Source organism: Pongo pygmaeus, chromosome 7 (assembly GCF_028885625.2).
Source record: "Pongo pygmaeus isolate AG05252 chromosome 7, NHGRI_mPonPyg2-v2.0_pri, whole genome shotgun sequence".
Lineage (NCBI taxonomy): Eukaryota > Metazoa > Chordata > Mammalia > Primates > Hominidae > Pongo > Pongo pygmaeus.
In genome coordinates this window covers 146066028-146087114 of record NC_072380.2, presented here as the reverse complement: position 1 = coordinate 146087114, position 21087 = coordinate 146066028, and the positions used below count along the sequence as shown (strand labels likewise).

Below are 21087 nucleotides of genomic sequence, written 5' to 3'. Positions count from 1 at the left end.
GTGGCCTTGGAACAGCATCTTCATCTTTCTGAGCCTCAGCATTCCCATCTGTGATATGGGCACAATCACGCTCACCTCCCTTTGGGGGCAGTGGAAGGGTGAAGGGGCATTGTGGATGTGGCAGCACTAGGTAGGGCCTGGCACATGTCACATGGCACACAGAAACCTGTCTCCTCTTACACCCATTTGGTTGTGTGTCCTCCCTGACCCCACTGTGCCCAGAACAGAGCTGAGGATCTGGAAACTTTAAGCTGAGTTGGAATGGGCTGGAACCGGGTGGGTATCCCACTCCTGGGATCACTATCCATCCTCTTGTCTCCATCCCAAGTTAAAGATGCCCAGAAGGAAGCTTCCTTTCTAAGTGCCTGGAGGTGCCAGGGCAGGCAGCTGGTGAGGGGAAGCTGCAGAGAAGTCCTCCCTTGGACAGGGGAGCCGCTTATGGCATCCCTGGGCAGAGGAGGGAAGGGCTGTGGGCAGTCGGCTGAGCCAGCCTTTGCAGTTGGCACCATCTAGTGGTAGAAAACCTCCCAGACTCAGGCCAGGGGAGAAGGTGCTGGACAAGATCTGTGCAGGGGAAAAAACCTCTGGACCCCAGGGTCTGAGGACTACTGGGTTTGGTGTGTGAGCCTCTGAGTGCCAGCTGCCTTGTCCAGCATTGACACATACCTAGGGTATGTCCAGCATCGACATATACCTAAGGTATGTGTCTGCAGGCCACAAGTGAGTCCAGACTCCTGATAATTGATCAATCCTCGCCTCTCTGTGTGAGCACGAGGGAAAGCAGATGACTGGCACAAGGGCAGTTTCCGCCCTCCAGCACTCACAGTTTAGCTAGGGATGTGCACACTGACTGAGTCATTCTAGGGACCGAGGATTATTGAATCCCTACTACGCATGGGCTTTGTGCCAGGCTGAGAGGAGACGAAGGTGCCTAAGACAGAGCCCCTGACTGGCTCCCCACCTAGTGAGGCCAACAGACACATAAATAATGATTGCAATTCAGTGCAATCAATGCTATAACAATGGTACCCACTCATTTATTCATTCTCTCTTTCATTTATTTATTCAACACATCTGTAGTCAGCTTTTATTTTGTGCCAGGTGCAGCACTAGATGCTGGGGATGCAGTGTGAGAACCAAGCAGACCTGCCTGTGGGATGACAAGGGAGTGGCTGGGCTGTGTGTGTGCTGGGGCTGAAGAGGGCTTCCCAAGACAAGAGGCATTGGGAACGGGTTTTGAAGAGGGGGTGGGAATAGATCAGTGAGGAAGGAGGAGAGGGTACCCAATGCACAAGGACCCTCAGGTGCACAGGCACTGAGCTGGCAACATGTGCCAGGGCCTGGGGCCTGGAGAGCCTGGTGTAGGGTGCAGGGTGGAGGCAGAAGGAGGTGAAGGCTAGGACGGATGAGGATGGGTTCAAGGCGCAGCATACATCAAGGAAGAGCTTGAATGCCTTGATTTGGGCTGAGGTCTGGAAGAATGGTTTGTTGAAGGATTTTAGCAGGAGGATGGCAGGGTTTCATTTGTGTTTTAGAAACACCACACTGTATCCAGTCCAGGCTTTGTCACTATTCATGTTACTCTGGGAGTTCACTTTCTGAGCCTGTCTTCTCCTCTGTAAAATGGCATTGCTACCATTGCTTAGCTCCCAAGTGACTGGAAGTGAGCATCATATGAGGTCATAGCTGGAATTCTTCCTGCTGGTACATCCATTGCAAACCATCACTCCGATGACCACTCGGGGACTGTCTTGCCCTAGCCCTCAGTGACTCTGGCTGATCTCATTTGTCTTCTGCACAGTGACTGGTATTATTATTCCCATTTAACAGATCAGTAAAGTGGCTTGCTTATGCCCAACACCTAGTAAGTGACAGAACTTGGATTTGAATCTAGAACTCTTTCAGTTAATGTTTTTCCCACTACTGTACATGAGGGAGAATTTTCTGATGAAAAAAAAAAAACAGCTGAAAGGTAGTGAGTGCTCCGTCAGTGGAGGTAATCAAGAAGCAGCTAGACAATTATTTGGGCTGGCAATTGTAGAGGGACATTAAGCCTCACAAAGCCTGACACATAGTAGGTGTCAATAAGCATCTGTTGATAGTATGAATAAATGAGTGTATGTTCATTTCCCCAACTAATCTGTCATCCTTTGAAGGCAGAAACCACATGCCGCCCATCTGTTTCCCTGCATGCACAAACTCACAGGCCCTTACAATCAACATACCTAAGATTTGAGTGAGGGCTCATTCTATATGGAGAACTTTGTATGCACTATCTCGTATAATCCCCTAACAAATCACAAGGCAGGTTTGCTAATGTTCCCCTGAGCAGTGAGAACACAGAGGCACAGAGAGGTTAATGTCTTGTGCAGGGCCACACAGGTCGGGTAGTCAGGGATGGAACCAAGGTCTGCCTTATCCAGAGTTTTCGAGCCACTAACTCTTCTGCCTCTGATCACTGCACAGGGAACACTGTGTGCATATGAACTTTGGGGCCATGCTCCCGTCAGATCTTGAGCAAAACAAATATTTCATGGGGGCTGGGAGCTCAAGGAGAGGCTTCGGGATCCTGGGACATAGCTGGATCCCTGTGTGGGGGTACCTGTCCCTTCAGGGTTCTTGTTGCTGCCAAAGATGAGCTGATAACGGCCCACTGCCCTGCTTCTCCCCTGAAGTCCAGCCTAAGCTGCCATTCGGGTGGTCTAGCCCATGAGCACTCAGCTTCCAGAGACAACAAATGCTGCTTATTGCTGAAGAGTGAGGGCTGGGAGGGGTCCTCATGGCCAGAACTTCTTCTGGAGGGCTGGTGAGTCATAATGCTGTGAGTCATCTTAGAACTCCTTTGCCCAATCTGTCCCTGCACGAGCAGGGAACGGCAGAAGGACTCCAGTCTGAAGTGCTTGACTCTAAGCCTGTGCTTACAGTCCCCACCTCTCCCTGAGTGAAGTCATAGCTTCCCTCCTGCCTTCCTGCTTCACTCCAAAGCTGCTCTGCGGCCCCGATCAACTGGAGGTGCGTGGTGCCACGGTGGCTTTCACTCCTCCTGGGCAGGTGGCATATACAGTGAATGACATCAGCTTCTAATGAAAAAGCCTGTCCAAGAACCCGCGGCAGTGGCTTGGAGTGTAGGGGTGGCAAGGTCACATCTTAGAACCTCCCAGTTAGTTTTGGGACCTTAATTCCAGTGTGATCCCTGGCACCTTGTGCCCATCCACTGGCAGCCTCCTTCGGCCCCAGGCAGGTTGAGGCAGCTCATCCCCTGAGCATCCCTCAAAGGCTACTCACTCGGGCTTCAGCTGCTTGGAAGGCCAGTGTAGGGTCTCTCTCTCTCTCTCTCTCTGTCTCTCTCATACACACACACACATGCGCACACACCATCAGCCTCCTTCAACATCCAGGATGGCATGACATGTCTACCTGTCCTTTGCTTTGGTTCACAGCTCTTTTCACCGAATGGTTCTCTTTTTCCACCCCCCACCCCCCACCCCCCGACCAAAAGAAGGAGTTGGGGAAGCATCTCAGCCAGAGAAGGGAGATGAGAGTTTCCCACACCACCTTCTGTCTGTGCATCCTGTGTGGGCTCTTAACTCCCCATTCCTTGCACATCCACTTGCGAAGTCATCCAAGGGCCCAGGTACCACCAGCCCCACCCTTTCCTGCTGCCTGGGGACCTCCTCAGTGCACCCAGGCCTGTCATGATGGGGAGTCGCTGGGGGAACATCTGGGGCACGTATAAGTGCTGACCTTGAGTGGTTGGTCTGGGGCCTTTCTGGGGGTGTCTCTGTTGGTCCAGAACATCAACACATCCTGAAGGAAATGTGTAGCGCCTCTGGGTCGGAGCTGTGGCTCCATAGGTAAGCCAGCTGTATCATCCCAGCCTCTAGTACCCTGATTTGGCTGCTGGTGGGACTCCCATGCCGCACCTGTGGTGCCATGCAGTGGAGAAGCCCTGCAGCTCGGGCCCCTAAGCCACACCTGGCCCTTATCTTTAGTGGACAATGAGAGTGTGGCCTTTGTCAAAACAAAAACGATAAACCCATTTGTGTGTAAGCAACAGGTATTTGTGCAAAACAAATACCTATTTGCTTGGCTTGCCTGGGTTTGGGAGAGAGAGGTAATTAGTAGAATATGAACGTTTAGAGGAATCTTTTTGCAGCTAAACAATAGGAAAAAAAGGCCTGCACATTTTCCAGAGGCTTCTGTAGGATCTCACAAATAGTACTTTCCTTCTTGGGGCTGGGGCTCATCCTCGAACCCCAGGATGCTTGCTTGGGCCCCTGGGACCCTCTGAGGTTTCTACCAGGCTCTCATTTTCCTTGGGGATTGGAAACTATTCCTGTTTTCCCCAGCCACAGGCAGGAGCCTGCCCCATACCCTGTCCTGTAGAGTCCCCAGAGAGCCCTGACTGCTATCTTCTTACCCACCATGAGCTACCTGAGCTGGGGTGACTGGGCCTGTTCTGCAGATGGAGAAAATGATCTTTGCAAACACACTGTCATATGGAGTCTGCATCATTCTGTCCAACAACAGAAGCCAAGAAGGCAAAAAGGAGAAAAGATCATAAGTCAAGGAGAGTGTTGTCTAGGGAAGGCCAGAGGAGGGGGGAAAAAAGACAAAAACAAAAACAAACAAACAACAACAACAAACCAAAACAGCCTTGGTATTTCCAAATTGCAGATGTTCACATAAAAGTCTCTTTCATGATGTACTTCTGGAAATAGACTCTGCAGATAACACTGTGTTTATGGGGAAGACAGTGGCCACTCCGCGATGCTTCTGCAGGCCAGATGCCCAGGGCTTGCTCAGGCACAGCCTGGTCCTGCTCAGTTCTGCCTGCTGCAGCCTCTGAGCCCACCTGGCCCCACCTACCCCACTGAGACTCCTCCTGCCATGCCCCTCCCTCCTTAGCAACCCCTCCTAACTACCAAGGCACTATGATGCTGATTTCCAAACTTTACTGCAAAGTACAACCACTCTGGGGCTTTAATGGACACTCTACTCAGAGATCCCAACCTAAGGGGCCTGGGAGGAGCCTGGGCATTGGGATTTTTTCCAGGTGGTTCTGAATGCCCCAAAGTTTCAGAATCACTGGCCTGTGAAACTTGTTAAAATACAGATTCCTCAGCCAGGCATGTGGTTCACACCTGTAATCCCAGCAGTTTGGGAGGCTGAGGCAGGTGGATCACTCAGGCTCGTCAAGGAGTTCGAGACCAGCCTGGCCAACATGGCAAAACCCTGTCTCTACTAAAAATACAAACATTAGCTGGATGTAGTGTCACATGCCTATAGTTCCAGCTGCTCAGGAGGCTGAGGCAGGAGAATTGCTTGAACCCGGGAGACAGAAGCTGTAGTGAGCAGAGATTGCACCACTGCACTCCAGCCTGGGTGACAGAGTGAAAAAAACCAGATTCCTAGATTCCTCTTTGAATATTCGCCTTAAGCTTCTCTAGGCTGAAGGCTGGAATCCGTAGTTTGACCAGCAACCCTTGGGAATTTTTACAGAAATAGGAACCACTGCCTTAGAACATTGGGCAGGGATAAGAGAAAAGTGTGGAGATTTTAGACCACCTTCCTTTTTTAACATCTGACTTTTGCACAGCCCACACCCATGTGCATTACCCACCGACACTGCTAAGCTGCTTTCACACCACAATTCACGCAGACCTGCAGAACCTACTGCATTCTGTGAATCATCAGGGCGACACAACTGCTCTGTAAGCAGGTCTTGTGCAGTTAAGTGAAAATGATGTATTTTATCCTTGATATTTTAAAATGACTGAAAAATAGGAGAAAACCAAAAGGAGTATCTCCCAATGATAAGACCCCTAAGTCCTTAACCCCGCTGGACAAGCAGGGTTATCAGTAGGCAGGTGAACAGTGATGAAGTGATCCCTTCAATCATACTTATTGGACAAACTTAAGCTGATTAAAATTGGGAAGGAAAAAAAATAAAGCCCTGGAGGAAATGTTTCATATGTATTTTTGAGATAACATTTAAAGGTGAGTGGTAACTTATTATTATGCTGTATTTCAGCCCTTTGAAAGTGAACTTGGGAAGATGTAAGTCTATAATTTGACGTTTGCATATCAGTATTACTTCATTTTTACAAAAATGCTTAGCAATAGGCATAGGAGCAGAAAGTGGGAGGCGAGCAGCGTGGGATGGACTGCCCAGGATACCTGAAGTGTCCCGTTTGATGAAGGAGATAGATCCCATTCTCTTCTAAGAGTGTGTGCAGTTTATTGTGAACAGGGCATGGAATTTGCAGAAAGGGCATGTCGTCTGCAATGAGGGGACCCCATTTGACAATTCCCCAACCTCCTGCCACTCCCAGCTTTGGGATCTGGAGCTGTGCTCACCTGCTCTGAGCTTGTTTCATCATTTGTAAAATGATGATGATGTCAACATCCTCCAGCAGCCCTAATGAGCAGTTATTAGTGTCATCCCTAGTTCACGGATGAGGAAAATGAGGCTCCAAGAGCTCAAGAATCTTGCTCAAGATCTCGCAGCTTGAAAGTGGTCTATTGACCCAGAGTGTCCCTGCAGAACCCTTACTTGTAATCACCTTGCTGCACGGATCCCTCATTCATTCATTCTTCCCTCCGCCCGCCCATCACACACATGTGCCAAGCTACGGTGTGTCTGCTGTTCAGATGAACAAGGCAGGGTCCTCACCCCCTGGGAAGATAGCAGTGGTGTTGAGCCCAGGTTGCCAAGGGAACCCAGAAGAGGAGTGAAGAGCCCTTGTGGGGCTTCTCAGGGACGGGTTGCCCTTTCCCGCCTCCTGGGTGCCCGGCACTGCGCCTGGCACACACCGGGCAAGTGCTCCGTGAGCAACGTGGACGGTCGGAGGCCTTGGCTTGCCCTGTTTCGGAGGCCGCACCTAGATACTCCACCAGGGGGCAGGGTTGAGGCAGGAATGGCCGGAGCCGGCCCCAGCTGGGCCCGGGGCTTTCAGGACAGGGTTGTCCTGCTGGAAGCAGCTTCTGTTCACTGCTTTGCTGAAAAGAGAAGCCCTGGGGGCCGTGAGAGAATGCAGGCCTGCCGGTGCCCATGTCTTCCCGACGCTCGTTTCAAAGCTCATCGGGTGCCTCTGAGTCAGCCACAGGTAACAAACACCTCTTTTCCCAACACCTCTGGCACGTGTACCCCTAGGCACCTGTATCCCGGGCCCTGGTGGGGGCTCCCCTTCAAGTGGGGCCTGGGACAGTGGTCCTGGGCAGATCACCTTCTTTGAAAGCTCTTAGCTCCAAACCCGTGAAAGGTGCCTGAGCCAGGTACATCCCCCTCCTTCCCCCACTGCACTGCCCAGAATCTTCCAAGGGTGGTTTCCAGAAAGTTGTTGGCCAGGCTGCATGTTATGGGATGTAGAAGGTTTTTGAGATTTTCTACTAATTGGTTTTATAAATATGCAGGCGGGGGAAGTCAACTTCACATGATGAGGGTACAAGGGGCAAGAAGCCAGGTTTTTTTCCAGATAACGAGCCCTAGTCCATGTGTTCACTCATGCATTCACTCGTTTGTCAATCTGTATACAAAGCATCTACTAAGTCCCACATGCAGTGGCCAGTGTCAGAGACAAAGCCTCCGAGAACGTCCAGACTCCAAGGAGACAGGAACGTAAAACAGGCAACCACATTATAAAGGTCAAAAACTACAGCCCGAGGGCCATAGATGGTTCACGACATTTTTATAAGGGCCTGCCCACTATAGGATAACCCTGTTTGTCCAGGGAGGTGAAGAACTTAAGGGTCTTTTCATCGGGAGCTACTCCTTTTGGTTTTCTCCCATTTTCAGTCATTTTAACAAAACATCAAGGGTAAAATACATCATTTTCATTTAACTGCACAAGACCTGCTTACTGAGCAGGGGGAAAGAATGTTAAATGTTCTCACAGTTTTAGAGAGTAGTGAGAAAACCACAACAAAAAACACTAAATACTATACACAAATTTAAACCGTGTTCTTTGCTAGAGACATATTTAAATATTCACCCAAGTTAAGAGAATAATATAATGAACCCTACAGACGCATTGGCAGCTTTGATAATTATCAACACTTAGTTGGTCTTGTTCCTTCCATTGTGCCCACACATGTACGGTTTTTTTTGTTTTGTTTTGTTTTGTTTTTTGAGACTGAATCTGACTCTATCGTCCAGGCTGGAGTGCAGTGGTGTGATCTCGGCTCACTGCAACATCTGCCTCCAGAGTTCAAGTGATTCTTGTCCCTCAGCCTCCCGAGTAGCTGGGATTACAGGTGCCTGCCACCAGGGCCGGCTAATTTTTGTATTTCTTAGTAGAGATGGGGTTTCACCATGTTGGCCAAGCTGGTCTCAAACTCTTGACCTGAAGTGATCCACCCACCTCAGCCTCCCAAAGTGCTGTGATTACAGGCATGAGCCACCACACCTGGCCGTATGCTCTTTTATTCTTGAAAATTTAGCGAATCCTACACAGCCTGAGATTTTACGTGAAATTCTCCAGTGTGTCTCTAAATTATGAGGAATTTTTAGGAAAAATGTAACCCCCATGCAATTATCACACCAATAAATTAGTTACAATTTTGTAAATTTCTCTAGTTAATACCCAGTCCACATTCAGATTGCACTGTCCCAAATAATTTTTTTTAACAGATGGTTTCTTTGAATCAAGATCATCTACATTTTAAGTAAGTAATTTAATCCTTGTGATTAGCCTAAGAGGCAGGCTGCTTTTATTATTAGCTTCCTCATTTTTTAGATGAGCAAACTGAGTCACAAAAAGGTAAAGGTCAGATAATTTTTCCAAAGCCACTAGCAAATGGCAACGTTGAGGTTTGAACCTCAGCCCTGGGACTGAAAGCATCCATTTCTTAAGGCTTCACACCTAAGGGCCACACTATAAGGTAACTCAGCATAGTCTAGGTAAGGGCTACGAGGGTGAGATGAAGAGGGGAAAGGGCATGGGGTTGGGAGTAGGAGCAGAGAGTGCTCCCTAGAGGAGCAGACATTTGCACTGAATCCTAAAGGATGAGTGGAAATTGACAAGAGGGAGGGCAGAGAGGGCGTTGAAGCTGGGGACAACATGAGCAGGGGTGTGCAGGCAGAAGCAACGTGGCATGACACGGGATGACCAGTGGGCCATGTTGCTAGGGCCTAGTGTTCAAGGACATGGAGATGGCAGTCAGGGGCCCAGGACAGAGGATGCGTGCTCCCTCCCCTGGGGAAGGCAGTGGTCTTTCCTGAAGTCAGTTTCCTGATCATCAAAACAACCCCATGAGGTCAGCATTGATGGCCCCAATTTGACAGATGGGAAACTGAGACCCAAAAAGGTTGAGACACAACAAGAAAATGACACAGTCAGCTGTTTTGCCTCCAGGTCCCATCCTCCTCTAGCGACCTCTAAGGCACCTTGTTCTTGCCCACTGTCCAGTTCATTTGAATAACCAAATGTAACCGAGGGCCTTTCATGTCCCAGGCCTGGGCTTGGCAGTGGCTATGGGGTGATCACGGAGGGACCCAGCCCTGGAGCCACAGCAAACACAGACACGGGTGGAAGAATGAAGCTCTTTGCTATCATTGAGCTCAGGCTTGTTCCACCTACAAGGGTGGAGTGGGCATCTGCCCGATGGGGTAGTGGGGATCGTCTTCCAGTCTCCTGAGCTCCTTTCCTGGAGGGGAGAGGCCCTGGGCTCCAGTCCCCATGCTGAAGCTGGTGGCCTTGGACAAGTCACTTTCTCTGTAACAAGAGCAGGCTGGGATGAAGGGATCGCCATGGGCCTTCCCTGACAATGGTTCATGGATCCATGGATCAGGGAAATAAAGCAGGGGATAAAGTCTATCTGTCCTCCCTCCACCGCCCAGAGCATGACTCCATCTCCCTTCCCTCCTCCTGCACTGGATCCCTGGCTCAGATGGGAAGAAACAGAACTGGCCTAAGGGACTGACACACAAAGACACCCCTAGGAGCTGGTCTGGGCAGACTGCTTGGGGCACACGGTGATGTTCTGAACCTTGGATGCCATGGAAGTACGTAAAACTCTTGGCGCCTCAGTTTTCTCCTCTTTAAAATGAGGCTGATAGGAGCTCCTGCCACACAGGGCTCTCGTGAGCATCAGATGATACCTGTGGGAAGGGGCTCGCCATGGGCCTTGGCTCACACTAAGGGCCCAACAAGGGCTGGCTCTTTGATCATCTAAGAGCCAAAGTTTGCAAGCATCAGGACTTGGCCACTGGAGCACAGGGCCAAAAACAGCTGTCAAGGAAGTCAACTGGCATGCGTGCCTGTGTGTGCGTGTGTGCATGTGTATGTAGGCGACAGATTTAAATACAAATAGCATGGCTGGGAAGACAGGTGGCTGCAATCTCACTCCATGCAGCGCCTGCCAGCTCTGTTGTCCATGAGCTCCCAAAAGGACTGTGAGACAACACTGTCTAATCTCAAAGCAGCTTGACATTCCCTGTCTAATTATGGCTCCTCCAAGCCCCTTCTTGACACATGCTCCACACCCAACCTCTTTCTAAGTCCTCTTTCTTAGTCCTAAGGTCTCTGTGACATGGGCATTTATATCCATTTTACAGATGAGAAACTGAGGCCCAGGAAATTTAAAGGCTTGGGGCTGGGATATAGTGGAGCTGGCTCTTGACCCAGGCTGTGTGCTACCCGCCTCCTCTTCACCACCACATTACCCTGCCTGGAGCACAAGCATGAGCAGAGGGGCATTCTTCTTGTTTCCTTTTTCACATAAAGACATTGAGGCTCAGAGATGCAGGTAGAGCCTACAGAGACCCAGGTCTCCCTACTCCTCATTCTGTCCTTGCTCCAGAACCAATCCTGTAAGCTGCCGCTTGCCATTCAGTCCTCTTAGCAGTTGAGTCCAGGCCCTCTTGCAGATTCCCTCCTTTTCCTCCCCAGCATGAAGCTTCCATTTCAAAAAAAAATCAGTGGTGTTCCCTCCCAGCCTCCCCCATCTCCTATACACATATTCTCCCCAGCCCATGCCAGGTCTGGTTCTTGCTTTAATTCATCCTATCAGGAAGTACACTGTGAGCACCTGCAATATGCAGGCATAGACAGTGACAGAGCAACAGAGCAGGGAAGGTGTACGGGCAAGCCTGGTAGAAGGCACAGCATGTGCAAAGGTCCCGGGGCCTGAGGGCACAGGTGGTCAGGAAGCGACAAAAGGCTTGGCTTTGCAGGAGGGTAGGGGGAGGAGGGAGGGTGGCTGAAACACAGGGCAAGGCCAGCAGAGAGTCCCAGCTGGGCGATGTGTTTCCTTCCACGTAGGCAAGAACAAGAACCCATGGGTGCCCACAGGAGGATGTCTGCAGCTCCATTTGGGGGAGGCCGTCAGTTCAGATGGCTTCAATTTCATGAATCAGAGAAGGATGGGGGAGGCATTTCAGAGCAAAGGAACAGCTTGGCCGTGTACACAGAGGCGGAACTCAGGAGTATTTGACAGCGAGGCTCATGAAGTAGAAAAGAAGGTGAATGGGAGAAGAACCAAAGGAAGAGGCTGGGAAAACAGGCTTGTGTAGGAAGAGCAGGGAGAGGGCCTAATTGGGAAACCACTGAGATGGTGGGACCCTTTGGATGTCAAGGTGCTGATGTGATTTTCAGTTTTATGAGGATGCTGTGGGCCAGAAACACAGATACACTTTGAGGATTGACAAAAGAGACGTGGGCTGAAAGGAGAATATTTTTGGACACTGTAAGAGGGACAAAGCACATCTAAATAGACACCTAGAGCAAGGAACATACATTTTGGGTGCCGACAACCCCTTTCTAGAGAAGCAGCAGCGTGAGCTCCCCTGCTGCTTGTTAAATGATGGATCTGCCTGATGAATGAATGAGTGGACTCTCGGAATATATGGCGGCTCCAGCTGGAAACCAGCTTGGGGATCAAGTCCAATCTCCTCACTTTCAAGATGAGAAAATGAGCACAGAGAAGGCAAGTGGCTTGCCTAAAGCTACACAGCAGGAGCTATTTCCCCCTGGTCTTCTAGCTCTCTAGGCAAGGAGTCTGCTGTTCTGCTCTGAGGGCAGGGGTATGAGTCCCTGCTCTCTCAGGATATTCCCCTACTCTTAGAATTACCCGCCTCCATCCCCTCCCAGCCATAGGCAGGCTCATAGCACACATGCCTTTCTCCACTCCCAGACTCAAAGCAGGATTCCTAGAGCTGCAGGGTGGACCCCTACCTTCCTTTCCTTTGGGCCTGGGCTCTCATTTTCTCTCACCCCACCCCCCACCCCTAATCAAGACTTAGCAGATCCACACTCAAAGCCCCAAGCCTGAACTTGCCTCCAGATTGGAGACCGTGGGGGTGGGCGGGCTCACATTTCATCGCATCCCCTGGAATGCGCATCATTCACATTTGCGAGGCAGTCTCTTCTCCCTTGACTCTGTCTCTCGTCCTTCTTTCACAGAGAGGAAGAGGAGGAGGGGAGGTGACTGGTTAATGGAATGTCAGAGCTGGGGGAGAGACTAGAGTCTATCTCAGTCACTGGTGTTTGAAATCAAGTGTACATAAGAATCATCAGGGTGCTGGTTAATGTGCAGATGTGTGAGGGTGAGGTCTTTCTAGGAATTCTGGTTCAGGGTTCCAGAATGTGTTTTTCACCATCTCCCATGTTCTCCAAGCTTCCCCCTCTAAGTCCTAAACATACCCCTCTCTGCTAATATAAACATCTGTTCCACACTGGAACCATCCTCCAGTTTAAACACAGCGAGACCACTCACCACCATACCTCTAGAAACTGGAAGTGGCTGGGCATATAATTGGGTCCGTTGGGGTCCATGGAAAAAGGAAATAGGCTCAGAAACTCACAGTTGGCATTGAGGGACCATGTCATCCTGACTCAGGTTAGTAAGATACACATCTCACCTACAGGCACCACCACCATCATCATCATCATCATCATCATCATTTCTTTCTCCTACACAATAACCCAAAAGTGTTCATTGACCCTCTAAATGTGCCAGGTAAGCTGGCCAGGCTATGGAATCTGTGAGATCTTTAGAACACGTGCCCAGCACTGAGCCAGGACAGCCTGCCCATTAGCCTGCCCCTCAGCCTGCCCCTCCTCCTAGCCACCTGGTGCTGAGCCTGAGGTTTTTATAAGCCCCTGCTCATTGGATTGGGCCTTGCCTGCAGCTGGTGCATCCACTCAAGTTGGAATCCCCCTGCCCTGCTATTGGAACAATAGAATCCTTCCCTTGGGTGTTCTGGGGCCTTGTGGGCTTTATCTCTGCTTCATTCCCCATTCAACACCCCTAACAAGCCAATAGTACTAATATTAATATATTCCTTTATACAGAGGTGATCTTGGCTCAGAAAAGCTGGGCTACTTGCCTCAGGGCACACAGCCTGTAAGTGGAGACACTGGGATTAGAACCCTCGGCATTTCTCCCCCCCACCTGTTACCATAGCCTTAGGCACACTTGTGTCTTTCTAGGCTGATGCTGTCTAGTAAAATACAATAAGAGCCATAGATGAAATTTTACATTTTCTAGTAGCGATATTAAAAAGTAATAAGAAACAGATGAAGTTTAGTGGAATAATAGATTTTGTTTAACCCAGTATATTCAAAATATTATCATTTCAATATGGCGTTAACATAAAAATTATTAATGGGAATATTGCACTCTCGTATTCATACCATGTCTCTGGAATCAATGGTGTATCTCATGCTTCCGGAACATCTCAGCTGGGACCAGCCTCATTTCAAGTGCTGAGTGGCCTCCTGCCGCATGTGGCTACTGACTGGCTGGTCTAGATTACAGCAACACCGCTGCCTCATAGGTGTATGCAAAAGGGCACTGTGCCCAGAGTAGAGTGGGCACATGCTCAGAGTGAACCCTTGCCGCCATCCACATCACAGGGATGCAGGGCCCACCACAGTGTCCTTGAATGAGGGGACAGCTGTGCTGAAGCCTTGCTTTGAAACCTCCACAGTGACCCTGCCCGGCTCGCTTTGCTTCCTGGCTGTGATTGGCACCCTTCTCAGCCCCTCCCAGGAACCCACCTGGACCACAGCTGCTTCTCCATCCTTGCTTCCATATCAGAGCCCACCTCCCTTGGAGTTTGCCTCCCTGCTGCCCAAAGGATAGCTGAGGTTTCTGGGAAGATCCCTGGGTTGCTGTTTATACAAAGCCAAGGGCAGCCTCCTGGCATGTGGGTGCTTTGCTGGCACAGGGCAGGAGCCTTTTCTAAAACCTGGGGGTGGGTGGCGGGGCTTGCTGTGGAGCCAGGAGTGCTGCCCAGCCCATAAGGTAGCGTTTTGTCTCTCAAGGAGCTGGTTGGGCGGAGGCCTGTTCCCGTGCCCACTCCTTCTCCAAATGCCATGCCGAGGGGGAAATGCCTTTCAGTGCCGTGCTCGTGCCAGCATCCAAGATAAGCTGTCGGCTGGAGGGGCCCTGAACTGGCAGCAGGGGGTTCAGGGAGCCCAAAGAGGCTCTGGGTTGGGAGTCGGGGGTGTGGGGCCTGGATAGGGTTTGAAATCTTCACTCAGATTCCAACTCTAAACAGGAGGTGTGAAAAGACATATTGTTCACATTCTCTGTTTTTTAAAGGGGATATTTTGCCATATACTTGACCCACATTATTCTGCAGTTGCTTCTGGAAGCAGAGAATGAGTTTGTATCTCACACCCAAACACAAGCTTCACACACACACACACCACACATGCAAAAACACCACATACACACTCAACATGCACACACCACACAAATACACACACCACAAAAACACAACACATATACACTCAACAAACACACACACCACACACATACATACACCATACACACACCACACACATGCACCGCACACCACACACACCACATACACAAGCACACCACATACACACTCAACACACACACACCACAAACATGCACACACCATACACACACCATGCACAAGCACCATGCACACCACACACACAAGCACATTACATACATACTCAATATATACCACACACATACACACCACTCATACACACACATACCACACACCACACGCACACAACACACACACAGACCACATACACACTCAACACACACACCACACACATACACAGACACCACACACATACCACACACACAAGCACCACACACACAAACACACCATATACACACTCAGTACACACACCACACACTCACACACACCACACACACCACACACATACCACACACACCACACACACACGTACCACACACATACCACACACAACAAACACCACACACACACACCACACATCCCCCACACACACCCCAGGCACATACCCCACAAACACACCACACACACACCACACATACCTTCCACACACAGACCACACACACACCACACACACACACCACACACACCACACCCCCCACCACACACGCACACATGCACATACCCCACACACATACCACACACACATACCACACACACACTACACAAACCCACACACACACACCCCCCACGCACCACACACACCCCACACACCCCTTCATACCAGCACCCCCCCACACACACCACATACACACCACACACTCCCACGCACACCACACACACCCTCCACACACACCACACCCCCCACCACACATGCATGCACACACCCCACACACATACCACACACACACCACACACACACCACACAAACCCACACACACCCCCACACACCACACACGCACCTCACACACACCCCCCACACCACCACCCCCCCCACACCACACATACACACACACCACACACACACACCCACACACACACCACACACACCCCACATACACACCATACGCATACCCCCACACACCCTCTCACAGACACACCCCCCCACACACACACGGTGCAGCTGTGCACATCCCACATGCGCTGATACGGGAGAGAGGATGTGGGTTTCACCTGTAGACCTATATATAGACCACCACAGGCCTAATGCTTGCCCAGGAATTTATCACTCAGCATTCGTTTGCTGAATTACACACTTCTGAGAGGTTTTCCTCAGTCACGTTTTCATGTTCAGCAGCCGGGAGCTTGGTGTGATGAAACAGTTAGTCCCAATTAACAAATGAGGAAAGTGAGGTCTGAGGTGGCAACGGGACTTACCGCGGCCGACTCAGCCAGTGGCAGAGCCTGATTCCAGCCCCTCTACTCTGGCTGACGTTGCCCCTGTCACTTGCCCCGCTGGCCAGTAAACTCTGTCGGGGCAGGGACTACATGCTCCTGGTTTCTGTACTTGGACCAGGGAGGCAGGAGGCTACATTACCAAGAGCTGGACCAAGGTTCAAATGTCAGCTCCCCTGATTACCAGCTGTGTGACCTTTGACAAATTACTTAACCTCTCTGAGTCTCAGTTTTCATATCTGTTAAGGAGGATAATTGCACTTGCTAAATAATATTGTTATGGGAATTGTAGAATGTGCCTAATAAAGGTTTGTTGGGTGAACTGAGGTAGGTCTTATACATGTGTTGGCTCAGTACTTGCAAATGCACATTAAATGGAGTCTCTTTCTCTTAGCACATGGTGGACATGCTCACTAAATGCAGAAGAAAAGAATAAAGACACGAAAACATAAGTCATATCTGCAATACACCTTTAGCACAGGTTAAATTCCCAAATACACTCGGCCGTTCCTGAGATCACTCCAGTGCCTCCCTCCTTGGCTGATCTCCTCCTGTGCTGCCATCTTCCTCCTTCCACTGCAGAACCTTTACAGAGCGCTTTCACATCTCCCAGAGAAGTCCCCCTTGTAACTCTACTTCCTCAAAGTTTTCTTGGCAATTCTCACATGGATTTTCTTCTATATGAACATTTACAACCATTTTTTCCATCAAGATCTCACTGGGACCCTGGTTGGACATGTGCTCCCTTTGCATATTAATTCGGGAGGATGACCATATATGGAATTTGGCTATGAAACAAGGCTGGTTTCCGCGTGGAGTCCAGCTCGTTTCTATCAGTCTCACAGCCCACACAGCAGGCGGGGCTTTCAGGACATCCAGAGAACTCCAGTGCCGTGCACACCTTTGTCCCAGAAGCATCTAAATCATGAAACAAGTATGGGGCGGGTGGTCTGGGTTCCCCAGGCAGGGGCTGCCTAGAAGAGAGGTACCCTGTGTTGGTCCCGGGAGCCTTCCCTCCAACCTGCTCCCTGGGTCCCTCCACACACTCTGCTCCTTTGCTGGTCTCCTCTGGCTGAGTCCTCAGCTCTGTCCTTCACTCCTCCTCAGCACCAGCGGTTCTGGGAGCTGACTGGGGCTCCAGCGTACTTGGATTCATGCTTAAACCTCCCGCCTCCTCTGCCCACTCAGACTTTGGCTTCTCTCAAACGCTCACCTTTTCTCCATCCACTCCCTGCCCTCCCAGATGTGGCAACCTGCAAAGCTATACCCAAATAAAGGTGCGGCTATATCCAGAGCCGAAATAAAGACCGACTTAGCTCCTTCTGGGCACTCCTGTAGGATACAGTCAGCTTCCCCTAAGTAGGAATGGTTAGAAATTGGCATCAGAAGATCTAAGTTTGGGCCCCGGCCACTTATTAATGAGGAGCTCCTGGGCAAGTCCTTTACTTGCTCTCACTTTCCGTTTCTTTCATTTGTGAAATGGAGCTGATAACTTTCTTGTAAGGTGGTTCTGAACCAACTATAGGCAGGCACCATGCCAGGCATGAGGATTTAACCATAGATGAGACAGACCCACTCCCTGCCATCATTACACACACTGAGGCATTGGGAGGAATTCCTATTTCCCAGCTCTCAGTTTGCTGTCGGCTCTTGGCCTCAGTTCTGGCTGAAGCAGACCCAGAGTCTGATTCTGGCAAGTGGTTTAACCCCAACACTCCGTTTCCTCAGCTGTGAAGGGGGCTTCTTAATCTCCAAGGAAGCTATCAGTGTCATTTGGGGATAAACACCCCTTTGCCATCACCCCTCTGTCTCTAGGCTGTTCTGCCAGATGCAGGTCCTGCCCTGGGCTGTGGAATCTGGGGCTCAGAAGCTGCCAGGTACCCACCTCCTGCCCTCCCTGCACTGCCTGCCTCTGCCTTTACCTCACCATGCCTGGCCCTAGCAGGCTGGCTCTACACGGTCACATGTGTGACTCCCCTGGCTTTTGGAGGTGCAGACCTTTGTCCCTTCCCCTTGGTGTACCCTGGGGTGCAGGTGGAAGAGAGAGAGACTCTGGGGTGCCCACATCACCCCCACCCTGGAACAGCAGGCTTCATAGGCAGGACCCAAGTATGGACACTCTGCAGACTGCAGAGGGCTGTGCAGACAGGAGGTGACAGCAGTTGGTGTTAGACATCACCCTGAGCACTGTTTGCTCAATAAGGAGCTTTTGTTGAAAGCTGGCATTTTTCTTTCCATTTTTTTTTTCTTGGCTTTGTCCATCTCCCATCCTCGTAGCATCTCCAATGCTTGGAGTCTTGGAGTTTTCAAACTCAGAGACTCTAGAAGTCTCCTAACAACTTCCTCACTTTACGCTGCTCCAGGAGGGTGAGTGACCCACCTAAGGCCACACAGCCAGGTTAGGCAAAGACAGGTCTGGAGCCCGAGTCCCTGACTCCCAGTTCTGCTGAGGGCCCCATTCTTTCTGCACTGTTTCAGGTGGGGAGAGAGGGCAGGCTGAACCTGTGCAGTTTGTTTCCCCAAGTGTAGCACCGTCCTCCTCACCCTGCCAGCTTCAGCCAACCTGGGCAGCTGACTCCTCACCCTGGGCTCTGTCCTTGCCCTGTAAGTGGCCACCTTCCAGCCCCAAACCTTCCCGGCCCTTTTCATCCTGCCCACCGGCCCCCATACAGCAAGACCCAGTAGAGAAGGGAGCTGGGTCTCCCTCTGAGCCCCTCCAGGCAGGACTCACCGTGGCCAGGACGCTGCTGGCGGCTGCTGCTGTCACTGCTGCCAGCGTCCAGGACAGGAACCACCTCATGCCTGGATGTCAGTGGCACAGGCATCGACCGAGCAGCCCAGAGGATCCAACCACCTCTCGGGGGAGCTGGGCCCAGACTGGCCGGCCCATCAGGAGCACCAGATATGCCTCTTCCGCAGCCCTTGGGGGGTTTTATTAAAGCAAGATCTGACGTCAGGGTGAAGGACAAACCCTGCATTTTCCTCTGAAAAAACTTTTCCTGCCTCTCTCTCTTTTTTTTTTCCTTTCTTCCCTCTGTCCCCACCTCCAGCCTGAGCTTGGCCAGCCTCCCCAGCTCTGACAGTTCTTAAAGGGAAAGTTACAAGGCTATGACTTCACACTAGGGCGTAAAATTCTCACAGAGGAGCTGGGGTCATCCTGCCTAGGTCTTTCACTGTGGTAGGGAGAGGGGAGCGTGGGAGGGTGCAGGATGGCGGAGGAGATACTGTTACCCCAGGCAGGCGGGCATGTGGGCTTTGAGAGGGCTCCCAGTGGAAAATCAACTCCCTGTCATTTCTTCAGGCTGCTCCTACTTCTGGTTTTCTTTTTCCTTTTCTTTTTCTTTTTCTTTTTTTTTTTCTGAGACAGAGTCTCGCTCTGTCGGCCAGGCTGGAGTGCAGTGGCGCGATCTCTGCTCACTGCAACCTCTGTCTCCCAGGCTCAAGCAATTCTCCTGCCTCGGCCTCCCGAATAGCTGAGATTACAGGCATGTGCCACCACGCCCAGCTGATTTTTGTATTTTTAGTAGAGACGAGGTTTCACCATGTAGACCAGGCTGGTCTCAAACTCCTTACCTCAGGTAATCCGCCCGCATCGGCCTCCCAAAGTGCTGGGATTACAGGCGTGAGCCATTGCACCCGACCCTACTTCTGGTTTTCATTTGCCCTCTTGCACTCCCCTCTCCCTAGCTGCAAGCGAAAGAGGTGGCTTTCAGTCCACCCATCTAGAAATGATAGGAATTCACAAATAAAATGAGCTCTGAGGCTCAGGTTACAGCATCACCTTCATGACACGTGAAAGCCACAGTAACGCATTTGCTGTTTGCCTTCTCCGCTCATTGGTCAGAGGCTGTTTAGTGCTGGAGCTGTCCTCACGTGTCTTTGGATGCTTGTTATCCCTGGGGGGTTGGGGTTCCTGGCCTGTACCCTTATTGCACTGCTGCCACTGAGTCTCTTCCTTGGGCAAGAAAGGAGATGAGATGTCGTCTATGAGCTGTCCTAGTCCAGCCCTGTGCTCCCCATGGGGACCACTGCCACAGCCTCCTGACTGATACCCAGCCTCCCTGCCCACCCTCTACCATCCACACATCTCAGAGCAATCCTTGAACTAGCATCATGTATAGATCATCTTCTGGATACAACTGTCCAAAGCCTGCCCATCACACAGCACAGAATCCCCAGTCCTGGTGTGGCCCCTGGGCCAGCCAGCTCCCTGTACACTTCTTCCTCTCTCCCTCTCGTGCACCATGCCCAACCACAATGGCCTCCTTGCAGCTCCTCTCACACCTTGGCAAGTTCTCAGCATCTCCAGGTCTCAGTAGGAATACTCGACACTGCGGTTTAAATGACAATTACTCCTTCTCTTCTCTTTTCCTGTAGCTTATTAACAAGGGAGGCTGAAGCATGTGTGGCTGCTTGGAGGTAGCAGCAGGCTTGTGTTCATGGAAGGGGTTTATGATCCCTATAGACATGACTCCAGAAGAGATGATGCTGATCATTTCTTCATTTACTGACCTAGGGATGTGCCTCTGATCCAATTCTGGCCAATGAGACATAGGGGAAACCTGCTATGGTCTTCTAGAAAAGATTCCCTTCCTCAGGAAGAGAATGACCATCTACTCATTCTTTTCTTTCCTTGTGTGCAAATGTGATGGTTGGAGCTGCAGCAGCCATTTTGGGTATATGAGGCTGAGAATAAAAAGTCAACAAACTGAGGATGGCAGAGTGGAAGCAAAAAAAAGCTCTGAGTCGTTGGGACTTAATGTTGTTGGAACCACCCTTCAGACTTCTCATTATATGAAATAATTTAATACTTTATTGCTTAAACTGTAGTTAGTCTGAGATTTCATTTGTTGGAGTCAAGTTGTATACTAATTGATACATGAGGATTACTAAAATCATATATGTAAAATTAAAGGGCAGGGTAAGTGGGGGACACGTAAGGACTGCCCAATAAATGTCAGTCATTTTCTTCTCATTAACTTATTGATGCTGAAAAACAAATC

The 21087-nt window shown here is 50.5% G+C and overlaps 1 protein-coding gene across 2 annotated transcripts in view; it reads right to left on the bottom strand.

Annotated features, from left to right (window-relative positions):
* Positions 1-19165, bottom strand: part of CCN4 (cellular communication network factor 4) — a 41560-nt gene extending 22395 nt beyond the window's left edge. The window contains exon 1 of one of the 2 annotated variants that reach the window (XM_054499552.2): positions 18816-19165. In XM_054499552.2, the coding sequence (XP_054355527.2) occupies positions 18816-18884 (69 nt within the window). In that variant the 5' untranslated portion in view covers positions 18885-19165. The remainder of the gene's footprint in view (positions 1-18815) is intronic. The other variant, XM_063669095.1, reaches the window with a different exon arrangement.
* Between the last annotated feature and the right edge of the window lie 1922 nt (positions 19166-21087).